A 21,206-nucleotide genomic window follows, 5' to 3' on the forward strand; every position below is an offset into this window, starting at 1 on the left:
AAGGTGCTTTACGCCTGGGACCTAAATCTTCGTGACCTTCGGATCGTGATACCCTTATATTCCAAGCTCGACCTCTGCGGGTCAGGCAGATCGCTAACTTCTACTGGAGATCCCTATCTCTCACGAGATGCTGGGCTGGTCTTCTACTTGATCCATTAGGCCTCACGGGTTCATAACCGCCTGGTGGAACACTCTACCACCAGCTATCCAGGTTCTGGCAAGGGATCCTGGAGAATTCCAGCACAGGGCTCAAACCCAATTGTTCCACCTGGCCTCGAGAATCCAGCCAGCTGATGGTGCTCAGTAGTGTCTGTCCCCTTCTGCTTATAAGGGTTCCTTTAACACCACTGAGACCCATTGTCTCTTTCCTCTGAGGGGGGGTTGCTTTTGGCTTGAGTATGTGGGGTTTGTGGGCTACTGTTTTAGAATGTAACTGTTTTAAATTACATGGTTATTTTATGATGTTTTATACTGTTCACCGCCCTGAGACCTGTTGGGATAGAGCGGTATATTAAATCTAATAAATAATAATAATAATAATAATAATGATGATGATGATGATGATGATAATAATGATAATAATGATAATAATGATAATAATATCTAGAAACCTAACCAAACAACCTAACAACAACAACAGTTCTACCTACCTACACTACACCACCAGCACAGTTTAGTGAATGCATATTAACATAGTTAATTAATTAACATGACCCTGATTCCCCTTCAGTTAGAACTCCGTGGGATTGTGTGTCTGCTTGTCCTGCATCAATTAAGTCTCTTCAACCAGGGTATCTCTCTCGGCTGCTTAGCACAGGTGGACTTGGGAGGATCCCCACATCTCTGGCTTCATTCCTTGCTGGAAGATTGTCTTTGGGGTCTCTTGTTTGACCCCATGGATAGCTGACTGGGTGCTGGAATGGTTCCCCCCCCCCCCTAATTCAATAGATAATGTTGTTAATAAGAACATAAGAACAAGCCAGCTGGATCAGACCAGAGTCCATCTAGTCCAGCTCTCTGCTACTCGCAGTGGCCCACCAGGTGCCTTTGGGAGCTCACATGCAGGAGGTGAAAGCAATGGCCTTCTGCGGCTGCTGCTCCCGAGCACCTGGACTGCTAAGGCATTTGCAATCTGAGATCAAAGAGGATCTAGATTGGTAGCCATAAATCGACTTCTCCTCCATAAATCTGTCCAAGCCCCTTTTAAAGCTATCCAGGTGAGTGGCCATCACCACCTCCTGTGGCAGCAGATTCCAAACCACCAATCATCACATCGCTATGAAGAAGTAAGTTTCCTTTGGATTAGATCCTGTAATTCTTCTTCCCCAGCATTTTCAATGGATGCCCCTGGTTCCTAGTATTGTGAGAAAGAGAGAAAAAATTCTCTCTGTCAACATTTTCTACCCCCATGCATAATTTTATAGACTTCAATCATATCCCCCCTCAGGCGTCGCCTCTCCAAACTAAAGAGCCCCCCCAAAGCGCCAGCGACGCCTCTCCTCATAGGGAAGGTGCTCCAGTCCCTCAATCATCCTTGTTGCCCTTCTCTGCACTTTTTCTATCTCCTCGATATCCTTTTTGAGATGCGGCGACCAGAACTGGACACATCTTAAAAATACATCTTAAAAATAAAGATTACGCTGACAGTCAATCAATAGCTTACGATTACAGTTAATGAATAACTTATCCAAACTCAAAGTCTGACACCATATGCCATCAAAGCAATTCAGATCCAGCTGTTACATACATAGCCTTCCCACCAACCGTCAGGAGACATATCAGTCACCATCTGTCCTACTTACCCTAAGTTTAATAACTGAAAAGAGATTGCTTTCCGAAGTACAGATGTTTCTTTTATAGTCCAATCATAACAACATTCATTTTTCTGCGCCTTATCTATAGTTTCTCTCTTTACTCCTCAAAGCTTATCAACATTAATTTATTCTTATATGCATATAGTCAAGATCGTTTGCTAACTGTGTCTATTCATCCTTAAACTCAGAGGACGCTCTCCCATTAATAATTTTTTTGTTAATTTTACCATTTGGGCAAACTCAGCTATTTTAGCATGCCATTCCCTGAGAGCCATTCGCATGATTTCCATTTTCGTTTCTATTTTGTGTTCTTTGACTGGCTGTGTTTACATCTGCGTGAGGCTCTATTTCAGAAACCTGGATTGAGAGTCTTCACTGATGTGCTGGACGGGCGCAGTAGCGCAATTCTGGATTCTCTCCTCCACCAAAGGTAAGAAATCCAGGGAGACGGCAGAATTGCTGAGCCAACGTCTGGACTTGGCGAAGGGCTGGAAAAGTGATTTTATAAACTGAAACCTAATGTAGACAAACAGATGGAATCCGTGGTCTGGGAAGTGGGGACAAAGACGGATCTGGGAAATAGAATTTGATTGGTTCTGCATAGGGTTACGATCTCTCTGGAAGATCAGGCGTGGATCTGATGGTACTTCTGAACTCCATGTTTCTTTGTCCAGGGATAAATGTCAGATGGTGCCTGGAACTCAGGTCAAAAACTTACATGGGCCATTCCTTAATAGTTTGGCTACTGCGCCTGGGCTCTTGGCCTGTAAGTTGTAGCACAGTGATGGCGAACCTATGGCACGGGTGCCAGAGATGGCACTCAGAGCCCTCTCTGTGGGCACGTGCAAACAGAGTCGCCTTCCCACATCTAGGCTGGCCTGGGCTGCTGGGCTCAATTATTAGCATTAAACCTAAGACCTAGTTTTGGGGAGGCAGCCCTGTTAAGTGTTGTTAAACCCCACTGATTTTCATGAGAACCAAAGGCGATCCTTTACCTGGGGAGTAAGCTTCGGTCGCTGGCAATAGGGTTTGCTCTCTGGAGTAAATGCAGCCCTCCTAGGAGTCGCGTGATTCACCTGTTGGAAGAGTTGCACGGTTGCTTCAAAGCAAAGCCACCCGCAGAGCTTCACCACTAAGCTTACTCCTAAGTAACGACACACCTGTGAGCCAATAGCCGCTTTTCTAAAGTCCAAAACCCTCGGTACTTTCAGGGTTAAATTGCTACGTTGGCGCACTTCTATGTAGCAAATAAGTGGGTTTTGGGTTGCAATTTGGGCACTCGGTCTCAAAAAGATTTGCCATCATTGTTGTAGCATGAGGCTGTGTTAAGCAGTCTTGGGATTGCCAGCTCACGCTCAGAACGTTCCTGGAGATTTTTGGAGGGAGGACCTTGGATGGGTCAGTTTTAGGCGGGAATAGGAGTTCAGCAGGGTCAATGGCCTGCTGGTTGCCTGCAGTAATAAGAGTCCGCCATCCAAAGCCGCCATTTTCTCCAGGGGAGCCGATCTCTGTCGTCTGGAAATCAGTTGTCATTGAAGGAGGTCTCCAGCTGGCACTTGGGGGTGGGTAACGCTAAGCAAGGGGTGGCCAACCTATGGTGCTCCAGATTGATATAAAAATTATAAAGATATGCTTGTTGCAAGATCACAGTTGAGATATATTCATAGTTAAAAATACATTTTGTGGTTGCTCTCAGGAAACCCAGTGTCTGGGTAAGCTACTGGAACCAAGGTCCGCTGGGCGCTTGCTATTTTGAAAGAACCAGAACCAGATACTTCCTCAAGGAGTGAAAGGGCAACAGTGAACACTCGGACCTTAGGGGTTTGAAGCATGTGAAGATGGTTCACCCAACTGGTTAGGCTTTTGCTGATTATGCTTACTGGACAGAAACCATAAGTCAGCCTCTACACGTAACTCCAAAGTCCAGATGGTACTGAATGTATGCTTTTAACGCCCTTTGAAAACATGTCTAATTCTGTTTAAAATATATATATTTGGAATGTACTGATTTGCAACCAGTCCAAGATTGTGAGCCTGCGTGGGTCGCCCAGCCTGGATTCGCCAGGGAAGTGGTCAGTCAAGATTGTGAGCTCAAGGGACAGCCGCCAGATTGGCCAGAAGTGGTCAGGGGGGTCTGTTCAGAAATGTCTTAAAATGAGCTGTGTTGCAATGCAGACTTCAGAGAGTTGATACCATGGTATTGCTCTCTCCACGTCTGCAGACATGTTAATAAACCTAACTTGCTATTAGCCAACTAGGTCTGGAGTTTTCAGTGGGTAAAAACTTCCATAACAAGATGTTCATGGACTACAGTTCCCATCAGCCCCTGCCAGCATGGCCAATAGGCTGGGCTGATGGGAATTGTAGTCCATGATGAACATCTGGAGCGCCATAGGTTGGCCACCCCTGTCCTAAGCCATCTGGTTGATTAGATCCAGCTGGGGGGGGGATAGATTGTAAAGGATTCGTTCATTTGTCCTTTGATATTTTTCTGGGAGGATGGGCAGAAAAGCATCTTCCCCTTTCTATGGAGCAGGGGTAGGGAACCTGCGGCTCTCCAGATGTTCAGGAACTACAATTCCCATCAGCCCCTACCAGCATGGCCAATTGGTCATGCTGACAGAGGCTGATGGGAATTGTAGTTCCTGAACATCTGGAGAACCGCAGGTTCCCTACCCCTGCTATGGAGGAAAGGAATATGAAAATGGCCAAATGCAATCTGTGTGAGCAGCTGGGGAAACGTTCAATTCCTTGGAAGTACGGTTGGCTGTCCACATTACCCCCATTCATACAGGGCAACGTTCAGTGCGATGAATTGTGGCTTCCCTCCGTCCTCTGCGCATTGCACAGGCATGGAGCGATTGCAAAAAATTATATTTCACAGCTCATCTTGTCTGCGTTTCTTATTCTTGGAAGCTCTGTTTGGGCTCACCTCTTTTTGGCCTTGATTCCTAGACCTGCTATCATGATTCCAGGGTGTGGGATATGTCGCTGAATGTTAATCGGAACAGGCTGTGAGGAGATAGCTGTATTGCAGCGTCCAGGCTGTGCAGTAGCGTTTTATCAGGAGCAATTTGCTCTCGGATTTGTTGTCTGAAGCCTTCTAGAGGTTCTTCAGCCTGACCTTGTGGTGTCTAGATGGCCAACGTAAAAAAAATAATATATACCGAGGCATGGGGAAAAAGGCTGTACCTCTGTTTGACCATTTGTGTTCTCTGTCCAGGTAGCTCTTTTTTTAAAAAAAATATGCTCATAAACTCTCCACCTGGTTTACCACACAGGGCTGCTGTTGTGGGATAATAGCAGAGGAGGGAGAAGGATGTTTTACAAGCTGCATTGAATCCCAACAGTGGAGAAAATGGGATGTGAATAAATCAGTAAATGCAAATGTGTCCTCTTGCCATTTTATTTACCAGCATTTGTCTGCCTGTGTCATTCTTCCTGGGGCAGGGGTCTGCAACCTGCGGCTCTCCAGATGTTCATGGACTACAAATCCCATCAGCCCCTGCCAGCATGGCCAATTGGCCATGCTGGCAGGGGCTGATGGGAATTGTAGTCCACGAACATCTGGAGAGCCACAGGTTGCAGACCCCTGCCCCAGGGAGAATGACAGGCAGACAAATGCTGGTAAATTGGCCATGCTGGCAGGGGCTGGTGGGATTTGTAGTCCACAAACATCTGGAGAGCCGCAGGTTGCAGACCCCTGCCCTGGGGAGTCCGCCAGCAAGGTGAATCTGGGGCTGCTGACTCGGGCATAGCCAAGCTCACTCTCTGGAGTTGGCAACTCGGTGTTGAGAAATTCCTGGAGGTTTGGAGAGGGGTCTAGCGGTGGCAGGGAAAGGGAAGGATCCCAGCCGGGCACAAGTGCAGCCTTCAAAGCAGCCACTGTCTTCAGGGAAACTGCTTTGTAATCTAGAGATGAGTTGAAATTTGAGATCTTCAGGCCAGACCTGGGGGTGGGCTACCTAACCCTGTTCCCTCCCCTCCCCAGGGCCAAGCCAGCTGTGGTCTCCCGGCGCTTTAACGTGCTGATGTTTCCTTCCCTTGCTGCTTGGACACTATTCCCAGAATCTGCAGATAGAATCATAGAGTTGGAAGAGACCCCCAGGGGCCATCAAGTCCAACCCCCCTGAAATGCAGGAACACACAATCAATGCACTCCTGACAGATGGCCATCCAGCCTCTGTTTAAAAACCTCCAAAGAAGGAGACTCCACAACTCTCCAAGGTAGTGCATTCCACTGTCAAACAGCCCTGACTGTCGGGAAGTTCTTCCTTCACCTTGAACCCATGACTCCCAGTCTTAGTCTATGGAGCAGCAGAAAACAAGCTTGCTCCCTCACCAACATGACATCCCTTCAGTAGCAGGCACCATAACATCTACCAGTGCCATGTTGGAGAATCCTGACTCAAAAAGTTTTTCCTGATGTTTAGATGAAATCTCTTTTCCTTTAACTTGAACCCATGACTCCTGGTCCTAGTCTTTGGAGCAGCAGAAAACAAGCTCGGTCCCTCACCAACATGACATCCCTTCAAATATCTAAACAGGACTATCATGTTTGCCCTTAAACTTCTCTTCCCTAAACTAAACATCCCCAGCTCCTTCAGTCTCTCCTCGTAGGGCATGGATTCCAGACCTTTGACCATTTTGGTTGCCCTCCTCTGGACCCGTTCCAGCTCGTCAACATCCTTCTTGAATTGCGGTGCCCAGAACTGCACACAATATTCCAGGTGAAGATGGTCAGTTTTAATCCACGTGCCACTTTGGTTTCCCTTCCACAGGCACTAAGCCCAAGACCGGAAGCGTCCGCTTCGCCCCGAACCAGACAGTGGAGGGCTCTTCCAGCCACGTCCACTTTGATGAGAAGCTTCATGATTCGGTGGTCATGGTCACTAAGGAGAAAGACGGGAACTTCCTGGTGAAGGTAAGAGCTGGGAACCTGATTCTTTGGCAACATTTTTGCTGTGTCGTTAAGTCGCAGCCAGCTCGTGGCATGTTTTCATAGTGTTTTCAAGGAAAGAAACAAACAGAAATGTCTGGCCATTGCCTGCCTCTGCAGCCCTGGGCTTCCATGTCTTATATGTTATTATTTTAAAAAAATAACCTAATATAATTATAGATATAATACCATATAACTGAATAAATCTTCATGGATGAAAATGGCAAAAAGTTACATACTTATGAATGTGTCTTACCTTTTATCATATTCTGTTATATAAAGTCATTCTTATCTATCATTATTCAAACAATGCGGCTCAGATTAGTTTTCTTTTAAAGGTCAGAATAGATGAAATATCTGCTGCACTTTAATTATATTAACTGCAAATCACACAGTCGCCCTTCTCACTTCTCAAAAGCATCTGTAGATAATGGTACATGGGATCTGTTTTTGAATGTTAATTGCATATTTTGGCTGACATTTCTTCCTTCTCCAAAACATTATTTATCAGCAAGAAATATAATTTCCAATTCTCCTGAAACTCCTATTTTGGAGGTCTGTTTACAAGACTAGCGAGCATTGCGATTGTAGCAAATTCTCTCATCTTTCCACATTTCTCAGTCGGGACAAGAGAGACTGAGGGAGCTGGGGATGTTTGGTTAAGGGGAGCAGCAGTGGCGTAGTGGCTAAGAACAGTGGCTAAGAGCAGGTGCACGCTGATCTGGAGGAACCGGGTTTGATTCCCAGTTCTGCCGCTTGAGTTGTGGAGGCTTATCTGGGGAATTCAGATTAGCCTGTGCACTCCCACACACGCCAGCTGGGTGACCTTGGGCTAGTCACAGCTTTTTGGAGCTCTCTCAGCCCCACCTACCTCCCAGGGTGTTTGTTGTGAGGGGGGAAGGGCCAGGAGATTGTCAGCCCCTTTGAGTCTCCTACAGGGGAGAAAGGGGGGATATAAATCCAAACTCTTCTGCTTCTGCTTCTGCTTCTTCTTCTTCTTCTTCTTCTTCTTCTTCTTCTTCTTCTTCTTCTTCTTCTTCTTCTTCTTCTTCTTCTTAAGTGAAGAGAAGGTTCAGAGGTGACAATGTAGCCCTGCTTAGATATTTGAAGGGTCGTCGTGTCGGTGAGGGAGCAAGCTTGTTTTCTGGAGCTTCAGAGACTAGTACCAGGAGTAATGAGTTCAAGGTGAAGGAAAAGAGATTCCACCTAAACATCAGGAAAAACTTCTTGACAGTAAGAGCTGTTTGACAGTGGAATTCACTACCTCGGAGTGTGGTGGAGTCTCCTTCTTTGGAGGTTTTTAGAAAGAGGCTGGATGGCCATCTGTCAGCAGTGTTTTGATTGTGTGCTCCTGCATTGCAGAGGGTTGGACTTGATGGCCCTTGGGGTCTCTTCCAACTCTAGGGTTCTATGTATCTTCTTTCCATCTGGACTGATAAGCCCCACCCACAATACAATGCTATCAGCCACATCTTTGCATAACAAGTTCCATCCAAACACTTACCTGGGACATGGGCAGTATATACCCCAAACATTTCCTTCTCTCTGGACACAGAGTGTAACAGACTTCCCTCTGTGATACACCTCTGAAGACGCCAGCCTCCAGTGGCATGTCTACCTAGGGACAAGGGGTACCCAGGCACCACTCTTCTGGTCACGTGGGGGGCGCAAAATCGGCCCCCCATGTGACCAGGAAGTCCTGCTGCCTCGTCGTTTTCGCGTGCCTCTACCCCAAAACGATGCACACAAAAACGACGAGGCAGCAGGACTTCCTGCTACCTCCAAGTGCCCTCAACCCCACCCTGGACCCCCGCCCCCCCGCTGGCAGCAGGAAGTCCATGAAAAGGATGACTTCATCAGTATTAATTCAGAAAAGGATGTAGTTTTTTGGTTTATATTCTTCTTTGGAGATGGTTTTCCAAGCTGCCGCTTGCGTCCAGCTTTTCTGCCAGGGGTCGTTATCCTTCCAGGTGAGACTTTGATGCAGGGGGAAAAGGGGAAAATTCTTTGCCTGGGCTGGTGCCAGCTGCTGAAAGCTAGCAGTTGCTAAATAAATGACAGAAAATGGTCCTTGGAATCTCTCTGGCTGGATCCAGCATTTTCGTTCCACCATTGAATTGGGGGGGGGGGGGGGGGCTCTTCTCTTGCTCCTGGAACCTTCCTGTGACGCAAGAGGTTGTGCCGGATCCAGCCCACCGATCCGCTCTGAAGGGCTCTTGGACTAAATACGGGTGGTTTTCTAAACGGCCCGGCTGGAATTCACAAACACGAGGGTGGCTGACCACTCGTGGTCTTTGGAGACGTGTCTGCAAACGGCCGAGTGGAAAAGTGCAGGCTTTCCGGTTGCCTCCGTGTGCCTGGTCTGCTGATCTCCGGTGCCGTGACCCGTTGAACTGACCCGTGACTACGCCTTCGCCTGCCGCCTGCCTTGACCCACTGGGCAGTCTTCTGGCTACGCTCTCGTCTGCCGCCTGTTCTGCGAGACTGGACCTGACCACACGCTGCCTGCCTGCCTGCAGCATCCGGGCCACCTGCCGTTGAAGGGCATTGGGGAAGGTTGCGATTCTCCCACCTGACCAGCAGGAATAAAGCTTGCCTTTCTCAGTGGCAAGGGGAACGCCCACGCTTGTGACCCTACGCATTGCTGATTACGGGCAGATTCTTATTCCATCAGCCACTCAACATGAAGCCGTGAGTTCCATTAGCCGTTCTGCTTCGCTTCTGTCGATCTGTTCCTGTTTAGAGGGGTCTCCTGTTCAGTTGGCTGCCTCGGTTTCCTCTGCTTCGGTCCCTTCGGTCACATCTCAAAAAGGATATTGAAGAGATAGAAAAAGTGCAGAGAAGGGCAACGAGGATGATTGAGGGACTGGAGCACCTTCCCTATGAGGAGAGGCTGCAGCGTTTGGGACTCTTTAGTTTGGAGAGGAGACGGCTGAGGGGGGGATATGATTGAAGTCTATAAAATTATGCATGGGGTAGAAAATGTGGACAGAGAGAAATTTTTCTCTCTTTCTCACAATACTAGAACCAGGGGGCATCCATTGAAAATGCTGGGGGGAAGAATTAGGACTAATAAAAGGAAACACTTCTTCACGCAACGTGTGATTGGTGTTTGGAATATGCTGCCACAGGAGGTGGTGATGGCCACTCACCTGGATAGCTTTAAAAGGGGCTGGGACAGATTTATGGAGGAGAAGTCGATCTATGGCTACCAATCTTGATCCTCTTTGATCTCAGATTGCAGATGCCTTAGCAGACCAGGTGCTCAGGAGCAGCGCAGCAGCAGAAGGCCATTGCTTTCACCTCCTGCATGTGAGCTCCCAAAGGCACCTGGTGGGCCACTGCGAGTAGCAGAGAGCTGGACTAGATGGACTCTGGTCTGATCCAGCAGGCTCTTTCTTATGTTCTTATGTTCTTCCGCAGCCTGCTTCCCAGAGCATCCCCGGGGGCTGGGGTAGACAGTGATGATGCATCTTGGTGCCCTCCGGCATCTCACGCCTGCAGCATTTCCCGCTCCGGAATCCCCAGTGGGAGGTGGAAGTGCCTGCCACGCCAGTTTAATGGTTTCCTTTTAGCAGCTGGGACTTTTCACCCACCATTCCGTGGGCGTGTGCAACAAGGCTGCAGGAAACGTGGGGCCACGAGCCAAGTGCAGGGTGTGCTCAGCGCTGGCTCTGGGAACGAGGCAATCACACTGGACTCGAGGAGGGGACGCTTTGGGAGCATTGTTTTCCTGTGGCACAGAAGCATGAGCTGCAGTCCAGACTCCGCTTGTGACCCAAATTCAGTCCTGATGGTTTCAGGTAGCTGGCCGAGAGGCAGCATATTGTGGTGGCTGAGAGCAGGTGGACTCCGGTCTGGAGAACTGGACTTGATTGCCTGCTTCTCCCCATGATCAGTGGACTCTTATCTGGTGGACTGGATTCCCCCCCCCCCCCGTTCCTCCAAACGAAGCCTGCTGGGTGAACCTTGGGCCAGTCACAGTTCTCTCAGAACTCTCTCAGCCCCAACCCCCTCACAAGGGGTCTGTTGTGGGGAGAGGAAGGGAAAGGAGCTTGTCAGCCACCTTGAGGCTCCTTATGGGTGAGGAAAGTGGATTAGACAAGCTGCTGCTGCATCTTTCTTCTCCTCCTCCTCCTTCTTCTTCTCCTTCTCCTCCTCCTCCTTCTTCTCCTCCTCCTTCTCCTTCTTCTCCTCCTTCTCCTTCTCCTTCTCCTCCTCCTTCTTCTCCTCCACCTCCTCCTCCACCTCCTCCTTCTCCTCCTCCTCCTCCACCTCCTCCTTCTCCTTCTCCTCCTCCTTCTCTTCCTCCTCCTCCTCCTCCTCCTCCTCCTCCTTCTCATAACGTCACCAAAGTATGAGAGCCTCAGTGTAGGAAGAATGAGAAGGGGAAACAGTTATGTTCTGAACCCGATGGTGGAAGTGGAACTTGATCCTCCAGTGGGCTCCTGCTTCAGTTGCATCCACGGGAAGCCCTTTCGTTTGAAAAAGGCCAGCCAGTTCCATGCCTCGCCTTACGCCGCCTGAAAAGCTCGGTGGGTGCCCCTGAGCCCCACCTTGGGGAAAGCCTGCCTCCCCCTTTCTCCCCGGAGAGGCCCCAAGACGGCTTTGTCGTTGTTTTCTTCATGGTTTGCACGGTGAAGTGGTTGAGCGGGAATCCCCCAAGGGCTGGGGAAACAGCTGGGCTGTCTCTGGAATGGACGTGCACCCACTCATCCCCCTCTGGTCACGCTCTGCCCCGAGACGGCGGTCGGTCTTTGAGCCTCCGAGTGGATCCGTGTTAAGTATTTCATCTGAGCTCACACAAGGAGCGAAATCAAGACCGATGCTTCTCATAACTCGCTCTTTGTGACCATATCAGGCTCCCATTTCTCACTTTGTGCAACCGGCTCGCCTTTATCGAGGAGGCGCTTCTGCCGAGCTTAATTACTTCTGGCGATTTGGACACGAAACCCAATTATCAGGGCTCCGTTCCAGCGGCAGCAGCCCGGCTGGCGCAGCCCTTTTCCCCCTCAGACTCCTTTGACGCTTCTCTCGTTCAGTGCAAAAGCTGGAAGGGGGGGGGGGGGGGGGGAATGGGAGGGCGTTCTGGATCCAGTTTGGCCTCTGCCCTGTACTTTGTCTCCCGAGGCGGGAGGTGGAACATTTTCATGGTCTCTTTTCCAATCTACGTTCTGTCCTTTTCTTCCCCTTCAGAACATTTTGGTCTGGTTCAGCCTTCCTTTCAGCAGCTCCCTGTGCTATTTTGAGCATCTTTGGAAAGCTTGGCCAAATGTTTCCCATTGCAAAAGTGCACAATGCGGGTTTATGAGCAGTGGGAGGAGGAGGAGTAGTTTGGATTTATACCCCACCTTTCTCTCCTATAGGAGACTCAAAGGGGCTGACAATCTCCTTTCCCGTTCCCCTTCACAACAAACACCCTGTGAGGTGGGTGGGGCTGAGAGAGCTCCGAGAAGCTGTGACTAGCCCAAGGTCACCCAGCTGGCGTGTGTGGGAGTGCACAAGCTAATCTGGTTCCCCAGATAAGCCTCCACAGCTCAAGTAGCCAAACGGGGAATCAAACGCGGTTCTATAGAGTTCACCTGCTCTTAGCCGCCGCTGCTCTCTGCTCACTGCTGAGAGATGGAACGTCATTCATGAAACGGACGGTGGCATGTCCTCTGACCACTAGGCAGGGCTGCTGAACTGTTCATATTGGCAGCGGTGTCGACTGGCTGTCCTGAGAAACCACAATTCATTTGCGCCCCCCTTCCTTTCTTCCCATTGAGCTCCCCAAGCTGCTCGCAGCACCATTCTCCTCCATTTTATCATCACGATAACCCTGTGAGGTAGTTTAGGCTGAAAGGGTGTGACCGTGCCCTTCCACGGCATGGGTGGGGATCCACACTGGGGTCTCCCAGATTACTAGTCTGACACTCTTCATCACTACACTGTTCTCTTTCTCACAATACTAGAACCAGGGGGCATCCATTGAAAATGCTGGGGGGAAGAATTGGGACTAATAAAAGGAAACACTTCTTCACGCAACGTGTGATTGGTGTTTGGAATATGCTGCCACAGGAGGTAGTGATGGCCACTCACCTGGATAGCTTTAAAAGGGGCTTGGACAGATTTATGGAGGAGAAGTCGATCTATGGCTACCAATCTTGATCCGCCTTGATCTGAGGTTGCAAATGCCTGAGCAGACCAGGTGCTCGGGAGCAGCAGCAGCAGAAGGCCATTGCTTTCACCTCCTGCAGGTGAGCTCCCAAAGGCACCTGGTGGGCCACTGCGAGTAGCAGAGTGCTGGACTAGATGGACTCTGGTCTGATCCAGCTGGCTTGTTCTTATGTTCTTATGTTCTGGCTCTCACACGTGAGCGGAGGGGCCTGCATTTCCGGGGGGGAAAGGGTGTTGCTTTGTGTTGCTTTTCCTCCTGTAATAATTGCTCCTACTTTTCTGCTTCCTGCCTCCTCTGCACTCCCCAGAGGATGCCTTTGTGCTACGGACACCTGGCAGCCGAGGGCTTCTCTGATACGGAGTCTATTTTCGTTGTATGTTTTCCAGCCTCGCTGGTGGAACTTGGCTGCTCCCCCGCCCCCATTCCCACTTCTTCTCTAACCATTGTTTAAAAAAACAATTTCTTGGCTTGTAATGAAGCCAAGAGCTCTGTGGTGGTAGGAAAGGATGCCTCTGCAACCACTGTGTTGTGCTGCTGTATGTAAGCAATCTCTGGGTGCTGGAGGGATACTGCATGTGTTCTCTGGAATAGCTTCTGTAGTCTGCGAGTGGCGCGATGGCTAGCATTTGTAGGGGGAGGGGACAGGGTGCTTCTCAAGAGCTCCAGCTTTAAACTGTGTAACCTGCAAGAGCTCTGTGTAACCCGCAAGCGCTCTGTGTAACCTGCAAGAGCTCTGTGTAACCCGCAGGCAGCAGTGGCATAGGAGGTTAAGAGCTGGTGTATCTAATCTGGAGGAACCGGGTTTGATTCCCAGCTCTGCCGCCTGAGCTGTGGAGGCTTATCTGGGGAATTCAGATTATCCTGTACACTCCCACACACGCCAGCTGGGTGACCTTGGGCTAGTCACAGCTTCTCGGAGCTCTCTCAGCCCCACCTACCTCACAGGGTGTTTGTTGTGAGGGGGGAAGGGCAAGGAGATTGTAAGCCCCTTTAAGTCTCCTGCAGGAGAGAAAGGGGGGATATAAATCCAAACTCCTCCTCCTCCTCCTCCTCCTCTTCTTCTCCTCCTTCTCCTCCTCCTTCTCCTCTTCCTCTTCCTCTTCTTCCTCTTCCTCTTCCTCTTCCTCTTCCTCCTCCTCTTCCTCCTCCTCTTCCTCCTCCTCTTCCTCCTCTTCTTCTTCTTCTTCTTCTTCTTCTTCTTCTTCTTCTTCTTCTTCTTCTTCTTCTTCTTCTTCTTCTTCTTCTTCTTCTTCTTCTTCTTCTTCTTCTTCTTCTTCTTCTTCTTCTTCTTCTTCTTCTTCTTCTGATTTCTCTCATCCATAAAGATGTCTCCTTTGCTACGAAAGGTCCAGGACCGGAAAAGCAGATGACAGCTAGTATGATCTTACGGAGAGCAACAAGTCATGGTGGGGCCCAGAAGGGGCACAATCCGCAGAGTTGACTGTGAGAGTCAGCACAATAGCTATCATCCACCGAAGTCTTGCAAGAAGAAGAGAAGAAGAGTTTGGATTTATATCCCCCCCTTTCTCTCCTGCAGGAGACTCAAAGGGGCTTACAACCTCCTTGCCCTTCCCCCCTCACAACAAACACCCTGTGAGGTAGGTGGGGCTGAGGGAGCTCCGAGAAGCTGTGACTAGCCCAAGGTCACCCAGCTGGCGTGTGTGGGAGTGCACAGGCTAATCTGAATTCCCCAGATAAGCCTCCACAGCTCAGGCGGCAGAGCTGGGAATCAAACCCGGTTCCTCCAGATTAGATACACCAGCTCTTAACCTCCTACGCCACTGCTCTTAACCTCCTACATATCTAACAGCAGGGCTCAAATGCAGAGACATACCAGTTCCTCACTGCAAACTGGCAAGGCCCCCCCCCCCCATTTGCTCGGTTTCATGAAATGATTTATTGTCCCCTTCCTCAGCGTGGAGTCAGCAGTCTAGTTTGTTTCTCCATAAGGTCACCTCCTTAGATTAATTATAGTCTCCTGCAACAAGGAGGTATCCCGTCTCTGAACATCTTTATGTAGACATGAAATATACTGTCATTTTGCACTACCAGCTTGCTGTTCCAGCAGTGTAGCCGAGGCATAGCGTCCTTTTGATGCTGATTCATTTTGACTTACCTAGACCCAGTCAGATATTTCCTGTTTTCATTTGTGAGCTCACCACGTCCATTATAGAATTCCCAGGAGAAGAGTTTGGATTTATACCCCACTTCTCTAGACCGTAAGGAGCCTCAAAAGAGGTTTACAAAGTCCTTTTCCCTTCCTCTCCCCATAACAGACACCTTGCGAGGCAGGTGGGGCAGAGAGAGAGAGAGTTCTGAGAGAACTGTGACCGGCAGGCTTTGTGTGGAGGAGTAGGGAATCGAACCCAGTTCTCCAGATTAGAGTCTGCCGCTCTTAAACATTGGTAATTTGCTTGCTGGATAAGCGCAAGAGGCTGGCCTCTCTTCCCTTTTCCCACTATCACAATTAATGCAAAGCTTTGTGCGACTCTTGCACACTGGTAGTGGAAAGTGCCGTCAAGTTGCATCCAACGTGGTGGTGGTGGTGGTGGTGGTGGAGGAGGAGGAGGAGGAGTTTGGATTTATATCCCCCCTTTCCCTCCTGCAGGAGACTCAAAGGGGCTGACAACCTCCTTGCCCTTCCCCCCTCACAACAAACACCCTGTGAGGTGGGCGGGGCTGAGAGAGCTCCGAGAAGCTGTGACTAGCCCAAGGTCACCCAGCTGGCATGTGTGGGAGTGTACAGGCTAATCTGAACTCCCCAGAGAAGCCTCCACAGCTCAGGCGGCAGAGCAGGGAATCAAACCCGGTTCCTCCAGATTAGATACACGAGCTCTTAACCTCCTACGCCACTGCTGTTCCAGGGTATAGTGACCCTGAAGGGTTTTCAAGGCAAGAGATGGCCAGAGGTGGTTTGTCGTTGCCTGCCTCTGTGTCGCTCCCCGACTTCCTTGGTGGTCTCCCATCCAAGTGCTCACCGGGTCTGACCCTGCTTAGCTTCCAAGAACAAACCAGATCATGCCAACCATAGCATTTGTGGGGCCAGCTGAGCAGAACTTCCTGGTTAATTGAGCCTGGTTAATTAAACCCTAAGGTGCCTTACTCGTTCTGGGTGCTGGGATATTTTGCAGCATACCCTGTTTCCCCAAATATAAGACATCCCCCAAAAATAAGACATGGTAGAGGGTTTGCTGAAGTGCAAAATATAAGACGTCCCCCGAAAGTAAGACATAGCAAAGTTTTTGTTTGGAAGCATGCCCGACAAACAGAACACAGGAAAAATAAGACATCCCCTGAAAATAAGACATAGCGCATCTTTGGGAGCAAAATTTAATATAAGACACTGTCTTATATTCGGGGAAACACGGTATTTGGGGGGAAGTGTGGGGAGAAGGGGCGTGGCTTCCCTGCCAGATTTGTGAGTTTCCAAAAAGTGGTCCACCGGCTTCTATCTAATCTGGATGCTGGATGAGATGGATCCCCTTGCTGAAACATTTCTGGAGGCCGTGGCTTGAAAGGATGCTGCTGCAACCACTGTGATGTGCTGCCATACCTGGGCATTGTCTGGGTGCTGGATGAATCCTGCAGGCGTTTCCTGGTATAGCCTCTGCAGTCTGTGAGCGATGCTACAGCCAGTATTTGTAGGGGGAGGGGACAGGGATTCATTCCGCCAAGCTCCTCATCATTTGGAAAGGTGAGCTCTCTGCTCGGGAGTAATTACGTTACTGTTCCGATCCCTGGCTACCTGACTTTGAGTGTAATTGTGCATTTAGCTGCAAATTATGCCTAATTTACATCCTGGCTGCTCCTCTCAGCTGCCGGGGCAGAATCCGTGTGTTGCTTTTCTTCCTGCTTAAAGGGTCCCCTGTGAAAAGAGGAGAGAGTTCCTAAAGAGCAAGAGAATTAAGCATTTTCTGAGCAAAGAAATTCAGGATGAGGGAATGAATGAAGCAAGTGTACGAAGAGAGTGCCCAAAGGGAAGGGTTAAAAGGGGATGGAGCCTGAAGGGGAGTCCCTGGGGTTCCAGATTGGGGTTGGGGGGAGGAGAAAGACCAACAAAACGGATTATCCCTGTGAAGACTGAAGATTCTGGGATAAAACAGGACAGACGGTTGACAGGAGTCAGAGGAGTTTAATGAATGACAGAGTTGAATTTGTCAGTTGTCCGTATGGATAACTATCATATCGAATTCTCAAGAAAGCATTTTCTTTTGTGGATACTTACATCTGGAGATCAGGGCAAGGGACAGACAAAACAGATCTTTTTTTCCCCCAAACCTGAGAAATGTTCTAGGCTTGCGGAAAAACTTGAAAGCTTTAAAAAATATATACATTGGGTGGTTGTGTGTGTGTTAAGTTCTGTCAAAACACCTGAGGTCACTCTACGAATCAATGTCCCCCAGAGCATCCTATTATTCACAGCCTTGGTTAGGTCTGGTAGACTGGGGGCCGTGGCTTCATTGATGGAGTCAGTCCATCTCATGTTGGGTATTCCTCCTTTCCTGCAGCCTCAACTATTTCTTGCATTATCTTTCACCAATTTTTTTTTTTTGCATTACATTATGGATGCAGAGGTGGTTTCAAATCCACCGTAGAGATCAACACATTTTCACGGTATAAGTTTTTGGGAGTCAAAACAGCCTATGTCACATCCAGAGCTGTAACTGCTTTTACCACTGGGGCTCATTTTTTTGTTAGAATCATAAGCGTTGGAAGAGACCCCAAGGGTCATCAAGTCCAACCCCCTGCAGTGCAGGAACACGCAATCAAAGCACTCACGACATGAGCTCCCAAAGGCACCTGGTGGGCCACTGCGAGTAGCAGAGCGCTGGACTAGATGGACTCTGGTCTGATCCAGCAGGCTCGTTCTTATGTTCTATGTATGACATATGTTCATCCAGCCTCTGTTTAAAAACCTCCAAAGACTGAGACTCCACCACTCTCCAAGGCAGTGAATTCCATTATCGAACAGCCCTGACTGTCAGGAAGTCTTCCTAATGTTTAGGTGGAATCTCTTTTCCTTCACCTTGAACCCATGACTCCTGGTCCTAGTCTCTGAGGCAGCAGAAAACAAGATTGCTCCCTCCCCGACATGACATCCCTTCGAATATCTAAACATAGCTATCATGTCACCTCTTATCCTTCTCTTCACCAAACTAAACACCCCCAGCTCCCTCATTCTCTCCTCGTAGGGCATGGATTCTAGATCTTTGACCACTTTGGTTGCCCTCCTCTGGACCCGTTCCAGCTTGTCAATATCCTTCTTGAATTGTGGTGCTCAGAACTGTACGCAATATTCCAGGTGAGGTCTAACCAATGCAGAATAGAGAGGTCCAATTACATCCCGCGATCTTGACACTATACTCCTATTGATAAAGCCCAAAATCACATTGGCTTTCTTGGCCGCCGCATCACTCCCGACTCATGTTTAGTTTGTGGTCTACTAAGACTCCCAGATCCCCATCACATGTAGTATTGTCAAGCCAGGTGTTCCGAGGGGCAGGATTGGCTGAGTGTATACACATCTCATTTCTCAAGGTCACAATGCCACATGAACACTGTCCCTAGTATGGAATAGGGGTCTCCAAACTTTACAGTGCGAGAGTCACATCATATATTCCAAGAGCTGAGCGTTGAACTGCTGCCTCCACCTGGTCAGGTCCAGCTTTATGTAGTTTAGCTCCACCTCCAAAGTTCCACTTCCAAAGTCACCTGGACTTGGGAGGCAGAGCCAGTGGTATAAAGGCGGGCCAGGCTGAGCCCGCAGTTCAACCCTGGACTTGGCCAGGCTTGGCTTTATATTGCAGGCTCCACCTCCACTGTTGACGTGGACTTTGGAGGCTTAGCCCACAGTTTAAAGCTGGATCCCAGCTCAGCATTAAGTGGGTCTCCTTGTGCTGCCAGGTGCGCTATGGCAGAGGTAGGAGTGGAAGAAAGACAGGCTAGGACAGTGGTGGCGAACCTATGGCACAGGTGCCAGAGGTGGCACTCAGAGCCTTCTCTGTGGGCACGCATCATGTGAGCAGGGCGGAAAATCACCCCCCCCACACACACACACACATCTAGGCTGGCCTGGGCACAATCCTTTACCTGGGAGTAAGGTCGGTTGCTGGCAATGAGGCTTGCTTCTGAGTAAACTATCCTAGGGTCGTGGTTCACGCATTCGAAGTGTTGCATGGTTGTTTCACCAAGCTTACTCCTGAGTAACGTGCACCCCGGAGCCAACCGTTTTTTCTAAACTTAAGCCTCAGCATTCAGATTAAATTGCCGTGTTGGCACTTTGCGATAAATAAGTGGGTTTATTTATTTTATTTATTTATTTATTAAACTTAATATACCGCCCTATCCCCGAAGGGCTCAGGGTTGCAATTTGGGCACTCGGTCTCGAAAAGGTTCGCCATCACTGGGCTAGGAGGAGAGCGAGCTGCTGCAGCCTGGATTGCCACTTGGCGTGCCGGATGTGGCCCGTGGCCTGTAGTTTGGAGGGAGTTGAGTGCCTCTGCCTCTTCCATCTTGGTGGCGGATGTCCTTTGTAATCTGTAGCATGTGACGCTTCCTCCAAGTTTGGCCTCGCCGGCCCCTTTTTGTGCCCTCCTGAAACCGGCGTGTTCGGAGCAGAACCGGTCTACTTCTCGACCTCCTTCTCCTTTCAGGTTGGCTTCCTGAAGATCCTGCACAAGTACGAAATCACGTTCCTTCTGCCTCTTGTGCATCATCTGGGGAAAGAGGTCTGTGCCACGAACTTGCCGAACCTGAACCTTCGAGTGATTGACATAGTGCCGGCATCTGAAGGTGAGTATTCTCCTCCTGGCGTCGGTTGCTGTGTAGGATAAAGGCAGGGGTGTTGTGCAGAGGCTATCCTACAACAGTTAACAAAGTGGTCTGCCTCCCCCTCCCCCTCCAGACTTTGGGGTCAATTGTATGTCTGTCCCTTTCTGCTACTATTTCTGCTACAGCTTTGTGGTATAGTGGTTAAGAGCAGGTGCACTCTAATCTGGAGAACCAGGTTTGATTCCCCGCTCTGCCACTTGAGCTGTGGAGGCTTATCTGGTGAACCAGATTGGCTTGTGTGCTCCAACACATGCCAGCTGGGTGACCTTGGGCTAGTTCTTCGGAGCTCTCTTAGCCCCACCTACCTCACAGGGTGTTTGTTGTGAGGGGGAAGGGCAAGGAGATTGTAAGCCCCTTTGAGTCTCCTTACACTTCCGTATGTGTCAAACTCGCAACCCTTCAGATGTTATGGACTATAGTTCCCATCATCCCCTGCCAGCATGATGCGAGTTTGACACCTGTGCCAGGAAGGGAAAATGGGGTATAAATCCAAACTCTTCCTCTTCTCTTCTGCATGGGTTTTGGTCTACCAATATTAAAGCACATTCTGTAGGCGGCTTTAAAAGGGGGTTGTACAGATTCCTGGACCAAGTCGCTTCCGGTTCATGGCCACCCTTTGAATGAACGTCCTCCAAAACCTCTGACCATTAACAGCCTTCTCAGGTCTTGCAAAGGGCCGTGGTTTCCTTTATAGTGTTGATGGATCTCATGTTGGGTCTCCCTCTTTTCCTGCTACTTTCCACCTTTCCTAGCATTATTGTCTTTTCTAGCTACTCTTGTCCTCATTATGTAACTGAAGTATGGCAGCCCCAGTTTAGCCATTTTAGTTCCTAAGGATAGTTCAGCCTTGATTTGATCTGGAACCCACTTATTTGTTTTTTTCAAAGGAATCTGCTTTTCTCCTTCATGGCCTAGCTTTCACAGCCATATATAGTAACAGGGAATACTGTGGCATGAATGAACGTGAACTTGGTTGCCAAAAAGCCTGCCTTTTCACCTTAACGGCATTTACAACAAAGTTGAGCTTGGGTGCTGTGTGGTTTCCGGGCTGTATGGCCGTGTTCTAGCAGCATTCTCTCCTGACGTTTCGCCTGCATCTGTGGCTGGCATCTTCAGAGGAGGAGGAGGAGGATCATCAGATCCTCTGAAGATGCCAGCCACAGATGCAGGCGAAACGTCAGGAGAGAATGCTGCTAGAACACGGCCATACAGCCCGGAAACCACACAGCACCCAAGTGATTCCGGCCGTGAAAGCCTTCGACAAAGTTGAGCTTGGTTCAGGTCTGATAGCACCTTGGAGCCCAGCTAGATTTTCCGAATGTAAGATTTGAGAGCCGAAATTTCCTTCATCAGATACAAGTCAGAATGGAATTCCCCGAGCCTTTTATCCCAGTGGAAAGCAAGAAGGATGCTGCAAAGGAGGGATGCAAAATGTACTGTAAAGAGCTGTGTATCTTATGCT

At 49.3% G+C, this 21,206-nt stretch overlaps 1 protein-coding gene across 1 annotated transcript in view; it reads left to right on the top strand.

The window, feature by feature from the left end:
* Positions 1–21,206, top strand: part of LG10H20orf27 (linkage group 10 C20orf27 homolog) — a 71,844-nt gene that overhangs the window by 35,893 nt on the left and 14,745 nt on the right. The window contains exons 3-4 of the mRNA XM_048508997.1: positions 6,596–6,738; positions 19,567–19,705. Of these exons, the coding sequence (XP_048364954.1) occupies positions 6,596–6,738; positions 19,567–19,705 (282 nt within the window). The remainder of the gene's footprint in view (positions 1–6,595; positions 6,739–19,566; positions 19,706–21,206) is intronic.

The sequence above is a fragment of the Sphaerodactylus townsendi genome, linkage group LG10 (genome assembly GCF_021028975.2).
Source record: "Sphaerodactylus townsendi isolate TG3544 linkage group LG10, MPM_Stown_v2.3, whole genome shotgun sequence".
Taxonomy (NCBI): domain Eukaryota; kingdom Metazoa; phylum Chordata; class Lepidosauria; order Squamata; family Sphaerodactylidae; genus Sphaerodactylus; species Sphaerodactylus townsendi.